At 38.6% G+C, this 24,270-nt stretch overlaps 1 protein-coding gene across 5 annotated transcripts in view; it reads right to left on the bottom strand.

The window, feature by feature from the left end:
- The window catches only part of SEMA3D (semaphorin 3D), a 137,907-nt gene that overhangs the window by 102,664 nt on the left and 10,973 nt on the right, over positions 1-24,270 (bottom strand). For 2 of the 5 annotated variants that reach the window (XM_030481161.1, XM_030481160.1), the window contains exon 2: positions 14,606-14,841. The exons of the other annotated variants lie outside the window; for them this stretch is intronic. In XM_030481161.1, coding sequence (XP_030337021.1) covers positions 14,606-14,614 — 9 coding nt within the window. In that variant the 5' untranslated portion in view covers positions 14,615-14,841. The remainder of the gene's footprint in view (positions 1-14,605; positions 14,842-24,270) is intronic. 5 annotated transcript variants of the gene reach the window in all.

Raw genomic sequence — 24,270 nt, 5'->3', positions numbered from 1 at the left:
TAATTGCCTTTTCTCAGTAGACACTTGTCCCTAAGAAGATGAGGCAGTCTCAATCTTGAGGGAGTTATGAGGCTTCATTCCCTACAGAGATGTAAACACTGCAACAGGAGTTCAGACAAGTTGTAGATTCTCCATCTTTGCAGACATTTGAAATTCAACTGGACATGGCTCTGAGCAGTCTGATCCAAAGTTGAAAGTACCCAGCCTCTGAACTACAAATAGGACCATATGACCTCCTCATGTCCCTTCCAAACTAAATTTTTCTATTAGTTTGTTTTAAAAGCTAGTGGACAGAGGAATAACTGAACTGGATCACACATTGATCTAGTCTTCAGGATCATCCAACACCTTTCCACTGATCAACTTAAGGCTCTGACATCCATCAAATGGCTTTCCCTACTCTCTAGTGATCACTCTTATCTTTCCAAGGACTCTTCTGATGAGGGCAACACCTACCTGACCTGCACACAAATCAACTCACTACTGAAATCTGACTGAAATCAGATTTCCTTTTTAAAACTGTCCAAAAGTAGCAGTAATTTAAGAGCTGATTCACAAGCAGATCATAAATCCCTGTATCAAGAATAGCAATGTGTGCACAGGACAAGTGAAGTACACATGGAACAGGTACAGACACTTCATTAGCTGTATAACATAATCCAGTATCTCACAGCTGAAGGATACCATTTACCCACGCAGCCCTGGTTTGCCGATCCCATGAGAACTAAACACAGAACCAAGAGTCAAAACTATTGACACTGTATTTGAAATAATGTTTTTCAGTCTGCACTGATGAGACAAGATGATTTCTTCCAGGATTCTCCCACTGGAGCTTGAAGAGAAAGCTAGATGAGAAATACCACTGGATGGACGACTGACACCCAAACCACGCCAATGAGTTCTGCTTACCCAGAAGACAAAATATCAGTTGTGTGTCCCAGCCTAACCTCTCTTTTCTGTCGAAATTTTGTTACTCCTTCCTGCCAGTCTGTCATTTCCCAGTTGGATCAAGAAGTGGAAGCAACTGTAGTTACCACATTAAATGCTTCAGAAGGTTGTGGGGAGAAAAACTAGAAAGGATTTGACATCTGCGCTGATTTAACTAGAAAAGGGATGTGCTGGAGATTGTGTTTCCATAGCCATGGCTGAGCAGGTGGCAAACATCCACCACAGGTGCTTGTTCTATAGAGGATCCCACTCCCTGGTAAAACAGGCACCCCTCAAAGAAACCAGGACTTACAGATATCCAGGACTCTTCGTATCAGATGAGCCCTATATAAGTTTATGAAACCCCCTGGGATCATTATGATTAACTATCTTTCTTAAGCTATTCCGCACCAGGCTTTAGTGCTTTTAAACCACTGACCCCTTGAAATAAAGGGGTACATTTCTCTTTTCACAGCTGTGACTCAACACAGGGAGGAATTCAGAGACATCTGAAAGCAAAGCCAGGCAGAATTTAAAACAAAATCCTTCAATGACAGATTTAGAGAGTGATAGCTGCAGCTGGAGCTTGCAAATATAACAACTAACTAAATGAGCATGTATTATACTAAAGCCTTACATAGGCAGACCCTGTGAAGGGCAATTTCTTCACAAGGAACCAGAAAAACAGAACTATTAGAAATAAATCATCAGGAAAACTACTACTGGATGTTCAAAAGGAACCTTGGTCCATTGGTCCTTCAGCAAACTAAATAGTGACCACCTTCAAAATGAGGAGAGATGTGATAACCTGTTAGATGAATTCATCCTTGATTTTTTAATTTTTATTTTTTTTTAATCTGCAAGGCAAAACTGAAATTCCTGTGCCTGGAGAAGAATAAACCACTAATAAGATGCAGTTTTTTAAACTGATAAAATACCTTTCGTACAATCAATTTAAAATATACAGTAACTAGTACATACAATTTTGAGTCTTTGCAAAAGAAATGTTACTGTACTATTCCAGTTTCACAGCAGGGGAAGCTGATTCTAAATGTATTCAGCAGCCATCCTAGGAGGACTTGAAGTGAATAAGAAGTAGAATCAGATTATATTAATTAAGAGTTGTCAATACCACTGTCTTAAACATGACATACTTCTTTCTACCCAGTCAAACAGGTTACCTGACACAGCATATCAGTTTCAAATGAACATGCACAAGTGTAAAGATGAACTTTATGAAGTATCTTGAAGATACTCAAGCATGGAACACAGTTACAGAGAAATAAATCTATTGACCATCTTCACACAGTACCACAAAATCAAAACAACAACTACTGGAAACTCTGCTCAGCTGGGATATGGGACTTGCAATAATGGCACAGGGAATAATGTACATGCACTTAGACCCAGGACTGACTGATGTCAGGTGAAGTTCAACCATTCATGTTAATGGGGATCAGTATTTGTCTGAGGGAATGGAAGTCTCTTAGACCTCAGGGTCATGAATTGACAAGCTATCGAACATTTTCTCTGTTGTGCTGACCATCCTCCATACTCAATGAGATCAGCTGTCTAGACCCTTAGTCCCACTACAGGCGCTATGTGCCCCTCCTGAGGCACAGAAAGACTTCATTGCTAATTCTTTCTGAGTAATGTGCAATGAAGGATGAGGTCTCACAACTCCCTTTCTAGAGCACTCAGAATGGTTGTATTACCTTGGAATCCAGGAAAAACCTAGACACATACATGTAAACTGTGAGTTTTGTTATTCTGGAGAACTGTGATTAACTAAGACACATAGTGACAGAAGTGCCATTAATGACAAAATAAAGCCCACTGAAAGCAGCATTTAAAAAGAACAAAGATGACTAATAACTTGTACCAAGAAAATTATTGCTAAACTGCTATTGTCTCACACCATTAATGAACTGGGAGGAGGTAAAAAGCAGTTTTTCTTTCAGAAGGATTTTCTGGAAAAATACCTCTTGCAGCATTTTTTCTTGACAGGTTCCAGAGTATCTATCAGATATAGATCAGTGATATAGATAAAACTCGTGGGTTGTAATCACTCTAATGATCAGCAAGCAGTTATTTCAGATGGCTTATACAAGTCTGTGGCTGATACCATCTGCCAAAACATGAAAATATGCAAAGAAAAACACTGCAGCAGAATTTTGTTCTTCTTAAGTAGAGCAATTTTGAGAGTAAGGAAAGTTATAATTTTCACCATCATCATTAATACTTATCATATTTAGAGCAACAATAACAACACTCATAACCATAACTTTTTTAAAAAACCTTTTTTGCAACAACAGTTCTGCCAGACTCGAATTTAAATGTCACGGATGTTAAGAAAGTAGGCTGTTTCCAGTGACATTTGCAAGCTATAACTCAGGTCTAGAAGTCAGGACATGCAGAGTGAGTCAATACAGAAAGGCCACTCAAACCTTGGCATCTCTATTCCTTCAGAGGCACCTCAACCACATTCTTGTTTTGCAGAAGTGCTTGTATAAATATTAAACAACTCAAAACAATAAAAAGATAAGAATCCAGCACGCAAGGCCAATCCTAACAAAGGATGAGACAAATTGAAAAAAAAAAAAACCCAAGATTAAAATAAATGCCTTATGTGCACAATAAATTTCAATATTATGAGTCACTGAATAGACTCATGAACTATAAATTGAGCATGCCCCTTTTAACTGTTCCACAGAATGATGTCCTTTCTGAAAAGAAGGAACATCTTCAGCAGATGTAGTTGCTACAGCCAATTGTTTATTTGTTTATATGTATATGTGTAGATGTACACATGTGTACATCTACACATGTAGATGTAACTACATGTGTACTGTAGTTACAGTAACAGTAGCAGTTACGGTACTTAAGTTTGACTAAAGATTTAGAAAGCAGCATGTAGGACATAGGAGATGTGCAGCTAGATCAGCAAATGCCTTCTGTATGTACTTGGAGAATTATCAGGAAAATTACCAAGAAAACAATGCAAATCTATTCCTCACAGTAATTTAAGATGAAATGGAAAAGCTAAAAAAGCAAGTCTGTAAACCTATGCAGTCAGTAACTGAGAAAGTAACCACATTTGAGCTTCTTTCAACATTAAAGTTGTCTCTCAATTTGCTTTCCTTAGCAATATGTATCACCAAACACATTACTGATTTTCTACATTTAAGCAGTTCTGGGTTTTCTCCACCTTCAACATTCATTTCCTGTTCCAGATAAACTCTCTTACACAACAACTCTTTGCTTAAGCAAGAATATAAAAATGTTTGTAATGGCAAGACTGAAGGCTCATCCAGTCAAGTAGTCTGTTTTTAACAGTAAGTGTAAGGAGGAATAAGAATAGAACATTTACATATGATATTCCCCCACCCTTAGTGCTCCCCCTTCTCTTCATCTATTTTCAGCTCAGGAGATTTCCTGATCCTATTGCAGCCTGCCTCTTTTGTAACCCCCAAGTAGATATCACTTTCAAGTACTTGTCCAGCCTCCCTTTGAGCCCTTGTAAAATTCTTGCATCTGCGACACCATCTGGCAAACAATTTTGTACGTCTGCTACCCAATGTGTGAAGAGCCATTTCCAATACCAACAATGCAGCGTGACAACGTATGAATTTCCCCTCATATACCACAACCTTCATAATGTTAGCAGAAAGTATATCCCACTGGGCAATAAAAATAAGATTCTGATTTAGTTGTAATGATCATCCAGCTGCTTTAACATGCATGCTATTATTTTACTTTGTATGCTAGTTTCACAGAGTGGCTCGGAAATTACGAGAAAATTGGTCAGAAAAAAATAAGATGATAGTAGTGGTCAGCTCCAATGAGTGTTTGCTGCCGAAGAATAATATCTTGCTATGGTCACTGCACAAGATGAGATGTAACATTTCACAACTAAATCTTTGGTTTAGTTTTTTCCTTAATCCAGAATAGCTTTGAACATTCAACAAAAGACGACTTTTCCAAGGTTGGCAAATACATGGGTGGGGCAAAACCAGAGCCTGGATCAGTGAAAGAGAAACCTTTCACGTTTCACAGCCAACAGTGGCTCAACACCAGCAGCAGAAGCGCTGTTTCACTCATCGTTCTCGGTGAATACCTTCAGGCAGTAGGGTGGAAAAAGCATCCCAGTACCCAGCAGTCAGGTTGCTCTATCCCCTTTCCCTGGCAAGGCCCTCTGGCTCTCACACTGCAGCAAAATTTGGTTTTACTGTACTGAAATGGCCAGGGTTTTCCCATATCCAATACTCCCATTATAAACGAAATAAAAGGAAGGCGGGAAAGGGGGAAAGGGGTGAGAAAGGGTTTTACTTTTGCATAAGTTGATTATATATCTTTAAAAATCTTCTGTTCTTAAAACTGTTAGGATCAATAATTTAAGAAATGTATTTTAAGATCTATGCTATAAACTGATGATGTGGAAATACTTAACAGCTCTATTAATCTTCATGTTTCAAGGTGTGAGCGCTGTAAGAAACACAGAAACACGCTGTAAGAAGCCTCTTGCACAATTTAGAACAGTAGAATTGTGAAGATTTATGCCTTCCATTGAAACATCTAGCCTTACCCACTCTTGGTGACAGAATGGCAGACTAGATGAGCTACTTGTTTATTCCAGTCAGGTATTTCCTTGGCTCCTGGACTTTATGTTAAGACATGACAAACATTTTACTCCCACTGGAGAATTTTGATTCTCATGAAGTCAATAGGTCAGAACTTGAAATTTACAGCTCATGAAAGGGATTCCTCATTTGAATTTGTTGCATTCTACTGGATCAGTAGATGAATATAAATACTAAAAAAACAACTGTACTTAATATACTCCATACTTCATACATGACTCCATACTTCATATATGACTCCTATAGCAATGACTATACATGCTTAGTCATCGATATAGGGGACTGCCAGAATACAGCTTCTTTAGCAATACCCAACATAGTGAAATGTAAGGGGTTACATCTCATAGAAATACTACAATGAGCATTATAGAAAAAAGTTAATTTCCTTTTACAACAACAACGAAGTTTCCAAGTCAGTATTATAAACTGTAACTATTCCAAAGTATCAAATTAGTTATATTTACTTATTCAGAATTAAAACTTATTTAGTTCTTTTCATTACTTCTATCAAAAGTCAAGTTTCTGTTATGTTAGTATCTGCAGTGTATCATGATAATGTAATGACATTTCTGTCATTGCCTAGTGAGTTTCAGAGCTGTTTCAAAAAACTACAGGTATTCAAAATTTCCACAACTTTTTTAATCAAAAGCTAACATTAAAATGATGACAGAAAACATTACACTTTCTGGAAAAAATAAAAAAAAAAAATCTTATTAAGTTTTAAACCAGAAAAGTACACCTCCTTTTTCAATTACAGCTACTTTTAAGATTTTCCAAAGGTAGCTACAATTTGGCTTTGATCCTGCTATTGCAAAGTGCCAGAAATACCTAATTATAGCAGGGAAAATGTCGTGTGCACACACATGTATGTGTTTGTCTACAGTCTGCATAAGCAATTGAAAAATATCCAAGACATACACACAGTAAACCACATAATTAAAATTACTCTTATGCAGAGTAAATTTATCTTCAATTAGAAAATAATGGAAGGACAGCAGAGACTTCTCAGTACTAAAACATAATGCTTCATTTAATGAGTAATCCCTGGAGCACATGGATGTTTACCTCACTCTGGGCAAGCTTAAGTGCATGGACAGACAATTACAGTACTTCAGCTGATCTACAATAACTTTTTAAGCAGCTGTAATGCAATAACATTCTTTCATGGGCTTATAGACTGCATTTCTGTATTTTACTCCATGCCAATATGACTCTTGACTCCCAAATATTAAATAGCTAAAACATACCAGTATGTTCAAAGTTAGAATGCCTGAATCTGGGTCCCCAAAGCGCTTAGAGACTCGTAAAAACTGGAACCTATGTCTGAAGTCTCTCCAAGTTTGGCAGGTACTGTGTCTGAATCCACTCTGCCTTCAGAAAAATAAAATAGTAATTTATTTAATTTTTTTTAAAAGACAAGATTTCACAATAGGAAAAGCACAATACGGTTAGGTGGTATTGTTTCTTAGATGAATAATGGCTGGAAAGCAGATTTATTAATATGACCAATTGGTTGAATAGAATTTTTTAAAAAAACAAGAAATTAAAAATGTAGACAGGCTGTATATTAATAGTAAATGCTGGCAAATGGCTTCAGAGAGTCTCCAAGTTTTGCTTTGGGAGAATGGCAAAAGGAGAAAGGATATTGCTAAAGCTTCATTTCCCACCACTTTTACATAAGTGCCTGTTGTTGAAGTTCTGAGACTGATATTTGGAAAAAACACAGCTTAAATAATAAACAAAATAAAATATATTAGATTAATCAGGAATTACAGTGAACATGGAACCTCTCGATATGACATTAGCTTTCTTTCAGCTATGTTTTAATGTTTCACCATGTAGATGTGACACAGACACATTGCTTTTGTCCTGCTCAATATCTTGCAGATGCTATTGAGAACCCTCTTCAGCGCGGTGACTCTTCAGTTCTCAATGAAATCTGTGAAAGCTGAAGGCAGTCCTTCAAACTACACATTAATTTTCTAGGCTTTTAGACTTTATACTAAGATCTTATTTTTCTATAATTTCATATTACTAAATAAGGCAGGTTAAATACAAACATAGCATATACACGGTACTGCCTTGGAATATGTGAACTTTAGAATCTCAGCAATGCCCACTTTTCTGCATTTCTCTCAATGTATTTGATCCAAATTTCTGGCTGCCAGTGTAAAAGCCATTTTAAAGTGATTTTTAATGTTGTTACATCCATAGTAGTCTAAGCATATAAATTATGAAGGATTGACAGAAAAGTAACTTGTGCATACGCAGAAAAAGGCATACAAGGCATGTATATGTTTGTCTTGTTCCATGGGGAATTATTGTGATTCACAGTACCTGAGTATGAGTTTTGAGCTTATTACAATTTTATTTCTTACATATTAAAAATAGAATGCATTTTAGAAGGTTGGGGTTTTTTTATTAAATGAAGCAGAAAGTACAAATCGATGGTCATCTGTATTTTTCTTGGCATAGCTCTGTATTTAACACAAGCACGGCTGAAGTATCAAAATTTCTTCAAATACTTATCTCTCTTAATGATAACTACAGCTGCACTCAAAAGCTGCTGCCCTTGGTATCAATTACATTCCCACAGGAATATAAATCTCTGAGAGGCAAAGGGTTTTAAAAAGGTATTCTTCTCAGGGCATTGGAGAAACACAGTTTTATTCTTTTGATGCTGCATAATAGTATTACTGGGCTAACATGCTGAAATATATGTCCTTCGTATTTTATTTTTTTCCTGAAATTTATCTATTCTCGTGTTATTAATCTGAAAACAGGCAAAAAGAAAAACCAGGGAGAGCCACTGAACATCTTCAGTGGAAGCAATTTTGTCGAAAGCATGGGAATATTGAAAAAGAAACATTACAAACAGATACTACTGAAAGCTGGTTGCTCTCCATTTGCGATCAAAGAGGATCAAAACAAATATGAAATTGCTTTCTATGAGGTAATAATGTACCTAGTGATCTTGAAATGAATTGCTTAAACAGTCATATTTCTACATTTCATTTTTAGAAGGTGTGTTTAAATCTCATGAGTTATACAATGATAAACACAAAATTAGTTCTAGTAATAAATTAGTTCTAGTCCATACTTCATTCAAAATTATTTCTTTAATCAGAGTAATGCTGTTAGCTCAATTACCTAACAGTAATAGTGCTTTTAAAACCTAGTGACTATATTTGTTTAATTTAATTCTCAAGTCCCTGGTTATCACTGCAATTTTACTTATACTTTAGTTATCTAATGCGCACTGCCATAGCTGTCTGATGTATATTCCCAAAACCAGAAAAAACCCTAAGACCTAGAGACACATCATCACCTCTTGCAGTAATGTCACTCATGCTATGAATAAAGCATAAGCTTAGAAAAACATCATCACCCAACAAACAAATAGCTTTTGCTGAACCAAATACATGTGTTTGGAATTGTGCTCCCGAGCTAATTGGAGGCAGGCTCTGGTGCCGTACCACAGTTGAGAAATCCCTCCAACTGGTCATGCAGAGTTCACCACGACATGCAGCAGCAATTGCTTAACTCTGGGGGTGGGAGGCATGGAGAGAAATCTCAGAAACCAGGCTGGGAAACAATGCTGTCCGTCATTTGCATGGACAACCTCAGTGGTGCAAGGAAGCCAGCGAGAAGGACAGGGACCTGAGCGAAGCTGTCTGTTAAGCAGCGATGTGCCATTGCAATGGGCGAGCCCTGGTCTGAAGGAGGCTGAAGATGTTGTACAGTGGAAGAGCACAGGGTGAAATGAAGGGTAGATAGATAAGAGCAAGAAAGGACGAGACCTCCTGAGCAAAGTGGAAGCCAGCACCTCTTCCCTCTTTCTGCCCCAAACCACCACTACGTCAGTACTTGGATTTGTCAAGCTGGACTGTCGCAAGCCTACGTCTGAGACACCATGGTGATTGGCAGAGGAGGGATTACTGCCTCTTGCTAGTCTTCCTCTCAAAAATGTTAGAACACCTAGTTGGAACAGAAATTGCTCGCTATCCAAATAGCAAAAGTTGAATGGGAAGATGCATACCTGCAGCTAGCAGATTGTCTTATCCAAGGAAACTAACAAACCCAGTCACAGGACACCCAAAACCTATACTCATGTTAAGTACCTAATTTTAAATGGATGTTTAATTTAGAAAGCTGTTGCTGCAATAGTGAGCTATGATTCCCTGGTATATCCAAGGACAGGGAAATGAAACAACTGAAGGAGCTTGATCACTCTCAAAAGCCTGCTCTAATTCTTAAAATTCAATTGGCGCAAATAATGAACTGAAGGACACATTGGGATCTAGCCCAGTCTGATATCCAAGTTGGAGGACAGACAACCCTGCAACAACTCGTCTCCTTCTTTCCTGCGTGTCAGACTAACCCCGACCCTGAGTGTATCTTCTAGCTCAGCCTTGTCCAACATGTGCTTCCAGGCAGGATGTTGCCTGTAAAACCCTCAAGCACTAATTCCACTAATTGGAGCATTCAAAATAAAAGCAGAGCTTTCAGAGGCAATGTTGCCTTTCTGACAGCAGCATGCTATCAGCAACAGCTAGGGCTGGGAACTTGTGCATTAGTGAGGTATTGCGCTAACACATCCTCATAAACACCATTCGACCCAACCAGCCAAACTGTGGACCTTGATTTATATGTCTGGCAGCCCTGTTCAGCCCTGCTGGGTTGGACTTTGCCGAGTGCCACGGCTGGAAAGCTGCAGAAGATCTCTATGGAAAAGCACCTGCAAAAGGAGGAGAACACTTCAGGCTTGGTAAAATAGGTTTAATAGGTTTGGAAGAGTTAAAGGGCTGATCCGATTACCCTGTGTGAACTGACGATAGGAACAATACCCAAACAAAAGACAATCTAACACAACTGTCACAACAAAGCCGGTTCAGAAAGGCATCTGACAAGGCAACATCTTGTTTAAAAATCCTCAGGATATTAACTGCGTATTTGTGTGTTGTATTAAGAAGACTAACGTCATGACAACAGCTCAATCTAGCACAAACAATAGGCCAATAAGTATTAGTGCTTTAAACTCATTAAATAACCATTTGTTCTTGCATTTATGTTGCTTCCAAATGCTGGCAGAATTCCTTCAAATAAACAAAGAGCTGGTTTTTGGTTTTTTTTTTACTTTTAAAGATTACATGTTGGCAGTAATTTAGGCAAATCTAGACATTTGTTCCATTCATCTGAGGTGAAAAAACCAAAGACACATCTATCACGCTGCATTTTCACTCTTAGAAAGCCAAAACAAGGGCCCTCCAGGGAACAAGAAGTTTAATTATAAACTACCACAGCAAAACAAGATAGATTCTGGGACATATCTCTGGGAACACATTCAATACACTAAGCCAGTATAATCTGAAATATTTTTTTAGTATTATTGTTTTTAATGTGGGACCATGGTTCTTTTTAGGTATAAAAGGAAAAAGTCAGAAGAATAGTGGTCAATTACAGAGGTGCAAAGTTTGCTGTAAAATAATGTTCATAATATAGTGGTTCTTCAGAAGCACTCACAAGAATAGAAAAACACAAACACTGTCACTGATTAGCAGCCCATTTGTTTTTTTAAACTGTGCACTGAATTTACTGAGAAAATCTGAAGTATAAACTAAGTCACAGTGCAAAACAGCATCACCTTCTTGGCACTCTAGTTTTTAGTTTCAGTTCCTACAGACCTTTTCATAACGTTGTATCAATTGCCACAGCAGAAGCATCTTAATAAAAAACAGAATTACATCCTTTTTTTTTTTTTCACCCTCCTCACCAAGAAAAAGTACGAAATTTATTCCAAAATCTTCAGTTTGAAAGATTTCTTAATCTTAATTAATGATGCATCAATTAGTCGGTTCATTTCTGTCCACAGAAAGTTCCTCTAATAGGAAAATGTGTTTGTTAATAAATAATACTGAAATTTTTAAAATAGTTGAAAGAAGTTGTAACCCTCCTACAACTCAGTGAGGCTATTTAATAAGGCTGCATTTTAGATTTCCATTACGCAACAGAGAAGAAAATGAGTTATGTCAATAACATTGTCAACAAGGTCAAGCCCCATAGGAATCCCTATGAATTCCTTCTAAAATCCTATGTAGATCTGTAAACTATGTCATGATCTTACCCGCCACATTGGTGAAGTGTGGAGCTTATTTTAAACAACTGCATACTGACAGCCTAATTCTGTTTTCACAAAGATTAACTGGATCTCTAGAAAGGCATATAGCTGTCTCACAACATGAGAGGTGTCCATCAGGTAAATTGATTCTCCTGAAGAAATGAACTGCAGAAGTAAACATGAAAGGTTTGCACTGAATCTGATTTGGAGAAATAAATACTGAAGATTCCATGGTCTAAAAGCCACACATGACATTAAAGATGAATACTAATGTACCTTTTCTAAGAAGATACATTTCTACTTAGATGAAATATATAAAATGGTAAGAATACTATTATCCATGGTAATACTATTGCCCATGTTCAGTATCTTTGAAGGCTTCCAAACCTTTTGAGATCATGCAATTTCTAAACATTATAACATGAAAGTGCATTTTTTTTTTGCCTAAATCATGAAGATCAATACTTCAGAAAAGCTTAGAGTTGCAAATAATGATTATCTGATTATTCATTCTCATTTTCCTTCTTCATTCTTTTCCCAGCAATTACCTTCCTTGTATTTTACTGAATGTCTTCACATTTTTAATGAAAATCACAGAGATTTATAATAATTTTTTATAAGAAAGTCTCCCCTATGGAACTTTATCAGAGTAATGCAGAAAGTAATCAGTAAGGGATACATTGGCATGTGTCCACTGACTTCACTAAAGTTGAACTAATTACTTAGAAAAGGATCATGACCCTGTAATACTGGTGATACTTGTGGTCAATAATATACAAATATTAAATTCATCTTAGTCTTAGCTCCAGATCTGAATTCTTTTGACAGAATAATCAGTGAGCACAATCATTCAGATAATTTGCATGAAAGCAGAGCTTGTCTTTAATAAATCTAATGTTAAAATATGTGATAATATATCTAAGGTTCAAACTCACTCCCATTCAATTCAGGTACCTGAAAAATAGAAGGTGGCTGCCTGATCACTCAAAGCTATATTTATAACCAACATTGAGAAACAGTAACTGCCAGAAAGTGAAACTACCAACCTGAGCTGCTCAGCCTCTTCTGTTGACTCTAATTAAACATCAGATACCATACTGGAAGAAAAAATGTAGGCCTGTGGTATCACTTGTTTATTTATTTGACTATATCCAGACCAAATACATGCTTCCAAAACCAACAAATAACATTGCTAGGACAATTACTTTTGTTTCTCCAGTTCCAGATCTATGTATAGTTACTCCCTATGTAATGGCTTTCACTGAGTATCACTTGCTGGACCATCATAAAACCCTGGCATGTCTGAGCACGGTCCCCTGCTGTAGGAGGTAAAGGAATTAATCCTTTTAATGGTTGTGTAACAGGCTCTTGTCCTCCTGCCACTAAATGTATATTAGCAATGTTAGATGTACATGTCCTTATTGTGGTAGTATTCTCACTTGAGAGGAAACAAAAGTAAATGTTGATTCCATGATAAATTAAATAAGAAGCTTACACAGCCAAGTGCTACAGCTGGAATGTGATGGCAAACATGAGCCTGCCTCTCGCAGTACGTCTGTGAAGCAGAGGGAAAACAAAGGCAACATTTTACTAAGCTCATTTAAAATTAACAAGACAACATTTCTACTTCCTTGGTGTCTTTCTCATTCAGTGTCCATCCTCTGCAGGAATGATCCAGAGGTCCTGAGGAAGACATGCTTTCTGACTGCATGGTTAAAAAATGCAGCCTAGTGCACATACATTAGAGTGGGAAGGAATGAAAGTGCAGACAGTTATCCTTTGGGATGCTGATAAAGACAGCATTTGTAAGTTATGTCTCACTGATTCCAATGGAGGGAAGCATGGCTGCAAATCACTGAAAACTGGCATATCAACATGTCTGTTAGTGGTTTATTATTAATAATCAAAATGAAAACAGTATTTTCTTCTATTATCTATGCAGATATACCATCTGTATAGAAGTAATTAAAGAGAGGCCTGATTAGTCCTGTATACTATTAAGGGTTATATCCCTGCCTCCTCCTGTCTTCCAAAGCAGTGAAGTGTTCTGATCAGTGGCTGTCGAAGAACCAGACTAGATGACAGAATTGCCATGCCAGGTACTAGAAATCTTCTGAAAATATAACAGAATATTGCCGTACCAGAGATAAAGGAAATGGGATGAGGAGCTTTTTCCCAGTCCTAGACCAGAAACTAAAGGAAAAAAAATAAAAATCTTTTTCTCTCGCAAGTTTTTTTACTTACAAATTTCGTAATTCTTTTATTTTTATATATATAAATTTGCAAATGTAACTGAAGTAAACCGATTCAAGGAACTGAAAACATCACTACTGTTTCTTAAGACCCCGTATTAGTCAAACCATCCCTGACTATCTTCTGATACTACTTCTATCACTGAAGTTTGAGTAAAGAGCAGAGCAGCTTTCTCCTGGAAGGTCCCAGGATGTTTCACTTAATCTTCTGCCTCCCAGTCTGAGTCTCACTCACATATTTCAGGTTTTCTCCATGTGTGGCCATACTGGGAGCACTCACAACCTAAACCCACAGGAAAGAAACAGAGAAGAACAGGAACCGCACAAGAGCCTGCCTGAACAGACTGAATAATGCTCCAAATTTGTTAAGCACTAGTAGATGATTGAACTTCTCCAGTGTTATTGTTTTATCATTCTTTTGAAATCATAACTTAATGCTTTTATTCTCTATGAACTAGTGCAGTAAACACAGTAACTTAATGGTGAAGTATTAGAAAAACATTAATGTAAACATATAATGATAATAATAATGTAAATGTGCTGACATATGCTTATGATTATTGTTAAAAATGCCTTTTGGGAAGGCCATATCGAATCTTTAAAATTCATCTTTAACCATGGCCCAAAATTTAGGGTTCTGTTAAATGCATTCAGCCTGAATCTTCCCAAGTCTCCATGTGAAGAAAGTATAGTCTTTCAAAACAGACTGAGTCTGGCCATAACACAACAGGATCAGAGACATATTTCTGCTGCAGGGGAAAGCACTTCAAACATCAGGGTGCCAGTCTGTCAGCACTTATCACTCAGTGGGTTATACTATCTCTCCAGCAGATTCCCCTTCCAAACTTCTACTTCATCACACTCCTGACCTTGCTGCAGACGGCCCCTTCAGCAGAGTTCAAGTCTGTATCATGTAAAACATGGAGAGTTTATTCACTGCTTCTCATTATCATTTCAGAACGTTGCTCACTGTAAGCCACAGTTATTTACTCTGCAGTTTTGGGTGCGTTCATGGAGGAGGAAGGGATGAAACAAGTCTAACCAAGAAAATGTTATGCTACAAAGAAAACAAGAGACTATCCGCCTGTTCATGAGCAAACGATTCCTTCTGTGCCTGTCCAGTGTGCAAATTTCCATCCAAAAAATGGGATGGAACATGAGACAGCCAGGCCATATTGCGCTCCAGCTAATAAAGTCTTTCAGATCAAGAAAAACAGGCAAGGCTGCATCACTCTGGCCTGTGTCATATGGATTCTATCTTTTTTTTTTCCTTTAAACATTCTATTTGCTGTTCAAGCCAAGACAAGAAAAGAAACATTTTTAACCTTAAAGGTCTGACTTAAGCCTATAAAATTAAATAGGCAGGGCTGAATTGAGGCAGGTTTTACAGTTCTTAAGTAGCTACCCGTTGTTCCTTCCTTAACAGTGAAGTTGTAGTCTGGGAAAACATTTCAAGCTGCAAGCAAACTGGTAAAAGCAGATTCAACTGCCTTTACATGCACTGAAATCTATGCAGGTCAGGGCCACATGGTACTGAATACTCTACAAATAAAGAGCAAGTGTCAATACCTTCCTGATGAGCTTACATCTAAGAAGACAAAACAAACATAAGATGGGTGGAGGAAAAGCCAGTGTAACTATAGGAATATGGTACAGTCACCCCTGGTGCAGCTCTGACATGAGCTTCCAGACCCCAAGCCTAAGTCTGTATCAATAAATAAAATGTGCCAGACACTATTTGCAGATCCAGAGACAAAGCAGCCTGGCACAGCTTCTGTCCACACAACTAAATCCTCATTCCTGTCAAAACCAAGTGGTCTCATCCATATTGCCTCCTGGAATCCTTCCACATCCCCCCCCCCCGATTATGATAGGGCAGTTTGGAAATGTGCTAGCTGATGAGCAAAACCCAGTCCAGTGAGCACACCAACATCACAGGCTGTTGCAGGCCAGTACTGCCTTTTAGCCTTGTTTAAGTTGCAAATACAGATGCAACCCATCTGTCTCCCCTGCGGTCTGCTTGAGAGTCCCTGCACCCACAGGGGAAACGTGCCACTAACGCCATCAGCTGAGCAGGATAGGCAGGCAGTGACAGAGCCAGCAAAGCATCTCATCAAGTTTTGGCACTTGAAAAACATTGCCTTTCATTGTGTAATTTCTGTGGAAAATACGAGACGTGGCAAAACCATGCAAAATATTCCAACAGTGTGAATACAGATGTCTGAATCAGACTAACACGACCCTCGGGTAGAAGTTCAAAAGTGAAAGGGCATCTAGATTTTGTGAGGATCTGGGCAGATAAATTACAGGTGAAACGCGAAATTTAGCTCTGGTTCTGGAAAAGGCAGTGCTAAGCTAAAACATCAGCTGCTTTTTATGATCACTGAAACTCTGCTTTCAGAAAAAGCTTTGACAAAGTTGGAAAAAACCCCAGCAAACAGCTGATACCCACTACAGAGCTCACAAATGTCCTCCTACAAGATCCTGCTTTTAGAGCAGAAGTTCACCAACTTCTTCATGAACGTTCTTAGTTCACCTTCCATGAGATACAGACCTCAAAAGAGAGGTCATAAAAGCCATGCAGGCAGCACTATGACAAGGGAGCGCTACTGACCTCTGGTACTTGTCACGGCCCTTGTGCCACATGTCACCACCTCTTCTCTTCTGCCAAAGGACCTGCTCATCGAGTTACTATCAGGGGCAGTCAGCATTAGCTGATTTACTTTAAAAACCTGAAGTTCAGTGCTGCTGTACTTGCTGGAAACGGATCTGCAGGACTGAGGACAGAAGGCTCACGATGAAATGAGAGTGGAAATAGGAAATAAGCTTTTAAGATGGTAGGGTTACAGACAAGAAGGTTGTGTGGTGAATCCCTTGCTCTCACCACATGCTCAGAAGAAGGGATTAATAGCTGATCACACTTGAGAAACTAGCAGAATTATTGCAAGCATCTTCTCGTCATATTCAGAAGATCAGATGCCTTTTTTTTTTTTTTATCAAATCATTTCATGAAAAAGAAAAACTAAAACAAATAAATAATCATCATAGATCTTGGAAGAAAGAGTGTCAGGAAATGTTTTATGGCAAAGAGCAGCTCTTCTGCCATCCAGCTGTTTGTTTTGTTTTAATAATTCATAAGAGTTGAGCTTCTGTAACTTTTTTTCTTTTTCCTATTCCAGAAGCCTTGGGGGTGTTTCTCTTTTAATTTTGAGCCCACTCTTGAGCTGTGAATTCTTTTCCCAACATGTGAGTGTGAATGATATGAATGCAGATTGCACAAATCCTTAACTCTTCTCTTGCTGCTCCAGTTATTTGCCCAACTCGTCCTGAGAGCAACGAAAGAAACCTTTTTCTTTTCATGGGTTTATTTGGATCTGTGGAAACCAAGGACTCTTAGTCTCCCTACATGCATTTATAAAGTCTTCTGCAGAACTGAAGGACTTTGTTTCGCATGAAGAAACTCTGAAATCAGGAGCCACCAGTTTGATATAGAAAAAATCAGGAGTCTCAGCACTTACACATCCAGGGATTCTGCACCTCCAAAATAACCTCACAAAAATAAATCATACAATGCCACAGAACAGTCTCTCTCTTCCAAGCTGGGTAGAAGGACAGCAGGAAAATTGCCATCATGGCTCCAGCTAAACCATAAACACTAAAACAGGTGCTACAGAAAGCAGATAAATAAACAGGTTTGTCTTTGTTTTCCTGTATGTGTATACTGTGCCTGTAGACACAATTTTGGGTTTAATAGGCCAAATCCAACTCTTTGAAGTTAAGGGAAATGCCTGGTCTCTTCAATCACATTCTCTTTGATTTATTTATTAACATCATTTGTGATGTGATATAAAAGCACACAGCAAGCTGTTATACTCCCTTCCACAAACAGTCACCACCACACAGCCATGGCAGTGCTGATCTTAAATCAAACCCTATGTGGTTTTCCTGAATACCATGCAATCCTGTAGCACTATCAATGAACATCAGGGAGATTGCCTCCACCAGCCACCAGTGTGGAAGCCCATACTTGGTCTACCAGCATAGCAGCCTGTCCCAATTCAGCAGCAGAGACTGGACATGTTATCTCTGCTCCAAGTTTGCAACAGCATGTTTTTCCAATGATGAAGGGGAGAGGAAAACAAAGAAAAACAAAGCAAAAATGAAACTTAGCACACAGGTTATTTGACTGAACTTTATGGCCCTGAGAGTCCCATGTTGACAATGAGGAGATTCACCTCAGCTCACTGCCTCAAAGTACTGCAACCTAAGTGAACTAAATATTTTAGGCTGGGGTTTGCTGCCAGAGCTGCTGCTTTCCAACCTCTTGCTGTTATTGATATCCTAGTGCCTTCAAAAGCAATTAAAATGAATTAAAGAAACACTGCAATTCCTTCATCCTAAATTTAGTCAACTGAAAACTAAGTGTCAGTTTGTCTAGTTTCCATTTACAACCATTAGAGAGATACAGGCACTTCAGGGACTGATTACTCCCAGCCACTTCAAACTTCTTGGATGGGAAGCTGAGGAGTCTCCCTCCATACTGATTAGACAGAGAAACTACATGACTATGTAAGTTGAGATCCTTAGAGCTTGCCTCTTGGAGCTCTCAATCAGGCTTACCAAATAAGCATGGAGTTCAAACAGCTGGAGTCATGGGGCAAATACAGAAGTACTTGCACAATGAAAGTGGATCAAAGGCCTTAAAATTATAACTACAATCAATTTCTATAAAAAAGCATCTGATAATTGGTGCTACAGGTCCAATGTTTTGCTGTCACAAGAAACAAATCCTCAGCAGCCATGGACTTGTCTATTTATTTCCACCTTCCAAAGTCCCATCAAATCTATTGCAAGAAACAACTATTTACAACTATGTAAGAGCAAATCACTACACCTTCATGGCTCCAAGCTCAATGAGAATAGAAATACCTCATTTCTGAGGTACCTCTTTATTCTCTAGCATACTTGTTAACTTTTTTCAGAGAAGTTTTAACTTATGCTCTTTGTACATAGCGTGAAGTCTAGTGAGACCCTGAGTGCAGGTGAACTTTAAAACATTGGCTGTAATACAGGTGATAATATTAATGATACCCATTTCTGTTGTGTGTATCTCTTGCACACCTCCAAAGCTGTCTGTATCACTCAGTTAAATTGTTTTGCTTAATGTGATCCTACCTGGTGCAACAGGAACAATCAGTTCTGTGTCAAGACTGAGAAAGCTGCTGCAAGCCCGTGGGTTACTGAAGCTATTGCTGCAGCTGAAATTTGGTCTGATTGCTTCACTTCAAAATTTTTGGCTGTTTTTGCTATTAATCCTGGAACGCCTCCACAATAAACCTGATAAAGTCCTGAACATCACAAAAGATGCATTCTTCACCATACTGGTAAATCATCTTTGGCATACTTCCCGATTTCAGTAATTATAGATTTCCTCCAAGCTCCCTGCACATTGCCTATAGATATAAGACTTTGTATGATCTGTCTTCTAATTTGGAAAACTACAGCAAGCTATTGCATGAACCCCACATTAGACAATAGAGCAATTCAATATTAAAGCACTGTTTAGGTCTCTGTATGGTTTTCTTGATGGATATTGCACTGATGATCTATTTTCATGTATTATTTATACTGGGATAGTGCCTAGAGGCCCCAGTCAGGGGTAGAACCCCATAGTGATACACATACTATGGAGGAGGATACAAGAGCCTCACCTCCTTGCAGCTTATAGTTTAAGTATATAATGAATGACACCAGATGGATAAAATGGTCAGTGAGAGCAAAAAGTGAAATAGTTGTTAATAACGATAACAGGCTGAGCACAACAGCTAATTTACTACATACTGGGTACTTGGAAGCCTATTTCACTGCCCACATCGGGCACCTCAGAGAAATTTGGAGGATGTAAACCAGAGGAAAGAGGTAGGTACTTACAGAGGATGATTCAGAGTGCCTGAATTAGGGCATAAAGCAGATGATGTGAATTCACGGGTTTGAAGTCACTCAGGGTAACGATTAGGACTTTGGGGTGTCAAGGGAGCCCAGCAAGAAGCTAGTCTCAGTGCAGTTCACATAATCTCTGCCTTTATACCCTTACACATTAACAGTGCAGGAGATATATATTTGCATTTCTGCAACAGGAACAGCCAAGAAATCTTATAGTGTTCAGGAACATAGCGCCTAGTTCAAGCCCAGGCTCTCTGGGGAACCAGCAATAGGTGCATCTCCCATCTAACACACTAAGGCTCAAGCAAGTTGAAAATGGGCTTTTAAGGTCACAGGCTTATGACCCAAGTATGCCTCTTCAATTAGAGAGTTCTTATTCCATGTTCTAATCTGAGTCAGGATTGCTTCATACCCAGATAAAATCCACACGTTTAGATCCTCTGTGCAAACCTTAAGTCCTCCTCTAAGTTCTCAGGACAGTTCAGCTCTGATTCCCCAAAGCAACAGGTGTTGGGTCTACAAGGTCAAGAAAAAGCAACAAATATCAACTCCTGTAAATATATTTTGTTCTTCTGAATTCAGCATATTTTAGACATTCCCAAGCATAAGTCTAGTCCATTATCTAGCCACAGGCTCTCCAACAACAGGTCTTTGTCCCTGAAGTGATTGATTGCTCACTCATCCCTCTCTCTTCATCATAAAGGGACTTTCCCCTTCCCTGCGACGCCAGTGAAGCAGGAAAATGACAAGCAGTTGCGAGGGAAAATAAGAATCCAGCTGCATGAAGATAGACTGTGGAGAGGCTCGAGGTGGGAACTATCAAACCAAGAGTGAAAAAGCCTGAAAGCAGGCCTTTCCTTTGAAGAGTGCAAACCAAAAAGAGTAAACTAGTCGCAAAAAGATCTTGCTGTCCCGCAGGGTAACAAATGTAATAACACAAGCGAGAACTTTATCACAGAGTCACACCTACAGCAATTAAACTCATCTTTCTTTGAAATGTGAACTTGTGCAATTGCATGGATCTTGAAGTCTTGGTCTTCCCCATTGAGTCTGTATTCATAGAATCATAGAATACCAGGTTGGAGGGACCTAAAGGATCATCACCTTTCCTGGCAAAGCATGACCTAGACTATATGTCCCAGCACCCTGTCCAGCCAAATCTTAAAAGCGTCCAATGTTGGGAAATCCACCACTTCCCTGGGAGATTATGCCAACGGCTGATTGCTCTCATTGTGAAAAATTTTCCTCTTGTGTCCAACATGAATCTCCCCAGGAGTAACTTGTACCCATTACCCCCATCATTTCCATATGAATCTTTATAAAAAGGGAGTCTCCATCTTCTTTGTATCGCTCAACCTTTCCTCAGATCCCCAGCACCCTACAGCTTCAGCAACTCTTACAGAAACTCACAGAATTTTTGTAGCTCTCCTTTGAATAACATTCATTTTCCTACTTTTTTTTTTTCCTTTAAACTCAGTGCCCATTATTGTATTTTCTCTGAGGATCAGCCATATTCAAGGAGGTAGCTACCACCCAGAGGTAACACAGTACTTCCAACTAGCATGAGGCTGTTGTATAAAAGCAAGAGACATTAGGACTTGATTTCCAAAAGAGCCCAGCTCCTACTTAGTTATTAAGTCCTAGATTTGTCAAATGTAGATACTGGATACAGCATTCATTAGTACTATGTGCACCATAGCACTTTTGGGATGTTGCTAGTCTAGTCCTTATGCTAGTCCTAGTCCTAGTCCTAGCATAAGGACTGCTTCAAAGAAACAGAGGCGTGAGCTCTATCATCTAGTTAGTTTTTAATAAAAGACTTCCTGAAAGTTTTGTGAGAAATAACAGGAGAAAAACACAAGTTCTTTGAGGTGGTTTCTGTCATCCCACTAAAATAACATCTCTGCAAAAACACTTGTTAAAGACTTTTTTTCCCTTAAAATCAAGCTGAGTTGATTTTATTTGATCCTTTTATTCTTAAGATAATATTCATCTTGCCTAATTTCAACTGTCTAAAGTTCAGGCATTGTCTTGACTCCCTTCAGAGAGGGTAGAGACAGACACTGCTGGGGTGAATTCATGCCCTGTCTCAGATACTGCCACCTCATCTCTGTGCTGAAAACAGGAAGATTAGGTGACCACCTTACACTACAGACAAGTGAAATAAATCCCATCTTAATTAGTTTTTCTATTCAGTATACTTGCATGTATCCCATTGTTGCAACACCAATACTTTCTGAACCTATTATTCTCACACTCTTTCTATGACAAAAGGCAATTTTTACCCATTTACGTATAAACCTGAGGCAGGTAGAGGCCAAGATCTAGACCTGCAAAGGTATTTAACAAGTTAATTGTCTAAAATAGGTGGTTTTCAGTCTCAGCTGACTATCATACAATGATGTAGACAAAGAAGTGGCAGCTGGGTGCCTTTAAGAATTTGCTAGGATCTAAGCAGAAATGACTTGCCTAAGGACATATGTCATGGAATTAACCCCAGGTCTTCTGAGCTGCTGTCCTAACCTTTGGTATGTCTTTAACATTAAGCAAATCCTCTGCTCTTTTTGGAATTAAACTTTTGAAGTATTTACAGTCATGTCTTCTTCTCTGTCAAACTCAAACAAGCTACACAGACTCGAATCCTTTGATTTTTCCTCATAAATCAAAACTGACTCAAAGCCTCCCTTCTCATTTTTATTGCTCTTCTCTAAGTTCTCCTTATATGTTAACTTACCAGTAATAGCACGATGAGGCCAAAATTCTGGGTTATATTTTTAGGTGTTACTTCGATAGAAGTAAACACACGAACATGTGTGTTTACATAGCATGAAGTTGGATCTTTCACTAAAATCACTGAATATATTGTGTTCACCTCAATGAGCACAGAGTTCTACTCTAGTATGTAGCATCTGAGCACTCTGTATCACAGTACAATGCACTGATATTGTCTGTTGCACTTACAGAAATAATTTACCAAGACCTTAAAATTGAAATGGCTTGTCAACATGACAGTCCAGACGCAGTACGATGTGAATTAGCACCATACTGACTGCTCTGCAATTACATCACACAGAACTGTGTATTAGACTTTTAATTAGAAAACAGCTTATTTCATTTCAAAAGCAACCTCAGGACATAAGACGCTGTGACTGGTCATGCAGAGAGTTAGCGTGAAGGAGACACCACACTGTACACTGTTATTCTAGTTTAACAGCATGCTGACTTCTGCATGTAGACAAACCTTATCAGACCAGAGCAGGCTTCAGTATTGGGAGATATGTGTTTCTTAGAATAATCATGGGGAGAACTGCTGAATTCTAAGCATGTCCTCTGACTTCTCTGGGACTTGCACCCGGATCGCAATAAGGGTCAGTTTATAAAATAAGCTCCGTTCATTTAATCCGTGATTTTTTTTTTTTTTTTTTATTATCTCAGTAAGGTGAAACAGAAAAGCAAGTTTCTGTAGGGAGACAGACGACAGTCTCACACTATTCAAACAAATGACAAGATAAAACACTGTTTCTGGTAGTACACAAATGCAGTTCTCCCTTTCTAGAACAGCAGCCTTGATCTCTACCTAATAAAAACAATCCTGTATCTACTTTGAGTTATCATCAAAGTCTATCCTGTTTTGTTTTCAGGAACTATAAGCACAGAGTATGGGCAGCGTGTGGGAATCATACAGATAAAGTATCACGCATCTTGCAAACGAGATATTTAATTGTGAAAGGTTTTCCAGACTGCAGATTGTTAGAGGGACAATTGAATTCCTATATTAAACAGACCACAGAAACCTTACACAGTTACCTTTATATTTAACCCAGTAGCTTGGACTAGTGCTTATTACCCAAATAGGATTCAGTTTCTTGGGACATCAAGAAAATGAGATTCTGTAACATCCTTTACACTGCATTGCCTTGCCCACCTTCTGAAATGGAAAAAAGATAAAACTCCTACACTAAAATGAGAAAGTTTTGCCCAATCACCCAGCTTCAGAACAAGCAAACGTGTTTGTTCTGTGTCAGGGTTTCCAACCTGTGTCTTGTGAACCACAAGAGAAACACATTTTACACTAACCAGAGAATCCCACACACCACCATTTCTCTGATGAAGAAAAAGTACTTAGGCAGCAAACACTGCCAAAACCTCAAATGCCTATCTGGGGAGTTTCTCCCAGCCTAACAGAAAAGCAGGAGGTGGAAATGTCAGCTAAACAAGAAAAGACACTCATGGGACTGAGGTCACATCTTCAACTTGAGCATGTCCTAAAAGAGCTCTGAACAATTGCTGCTGCCTCCACAGTATAGCTGTGCTTTCTCTCTGAGTGGTGTCACATGCAGGCTAGGCCTGGGAAGCTTTTGGTATGTATTTGTAGCTCAGGCCAGATCCC

This window comes from Strigops habroptila, chromosome 3 (genome assembly GCF_004027225.2).
Source record: "Strigops habroptila isolate Jane chromosome 3, bStrHab1.2.pri, whole genome shotgun sequence".
In the NCBI taxonomy this organism is placed as follows: Eukaryota; Metazoa; Chordata; class Aves; order Psittaciformes; family Psittacidae; genus Strigops; species Strigops habroptila.
This window is presented reverse-complemented; position numbering and strand designations above follow the sequence as displayed.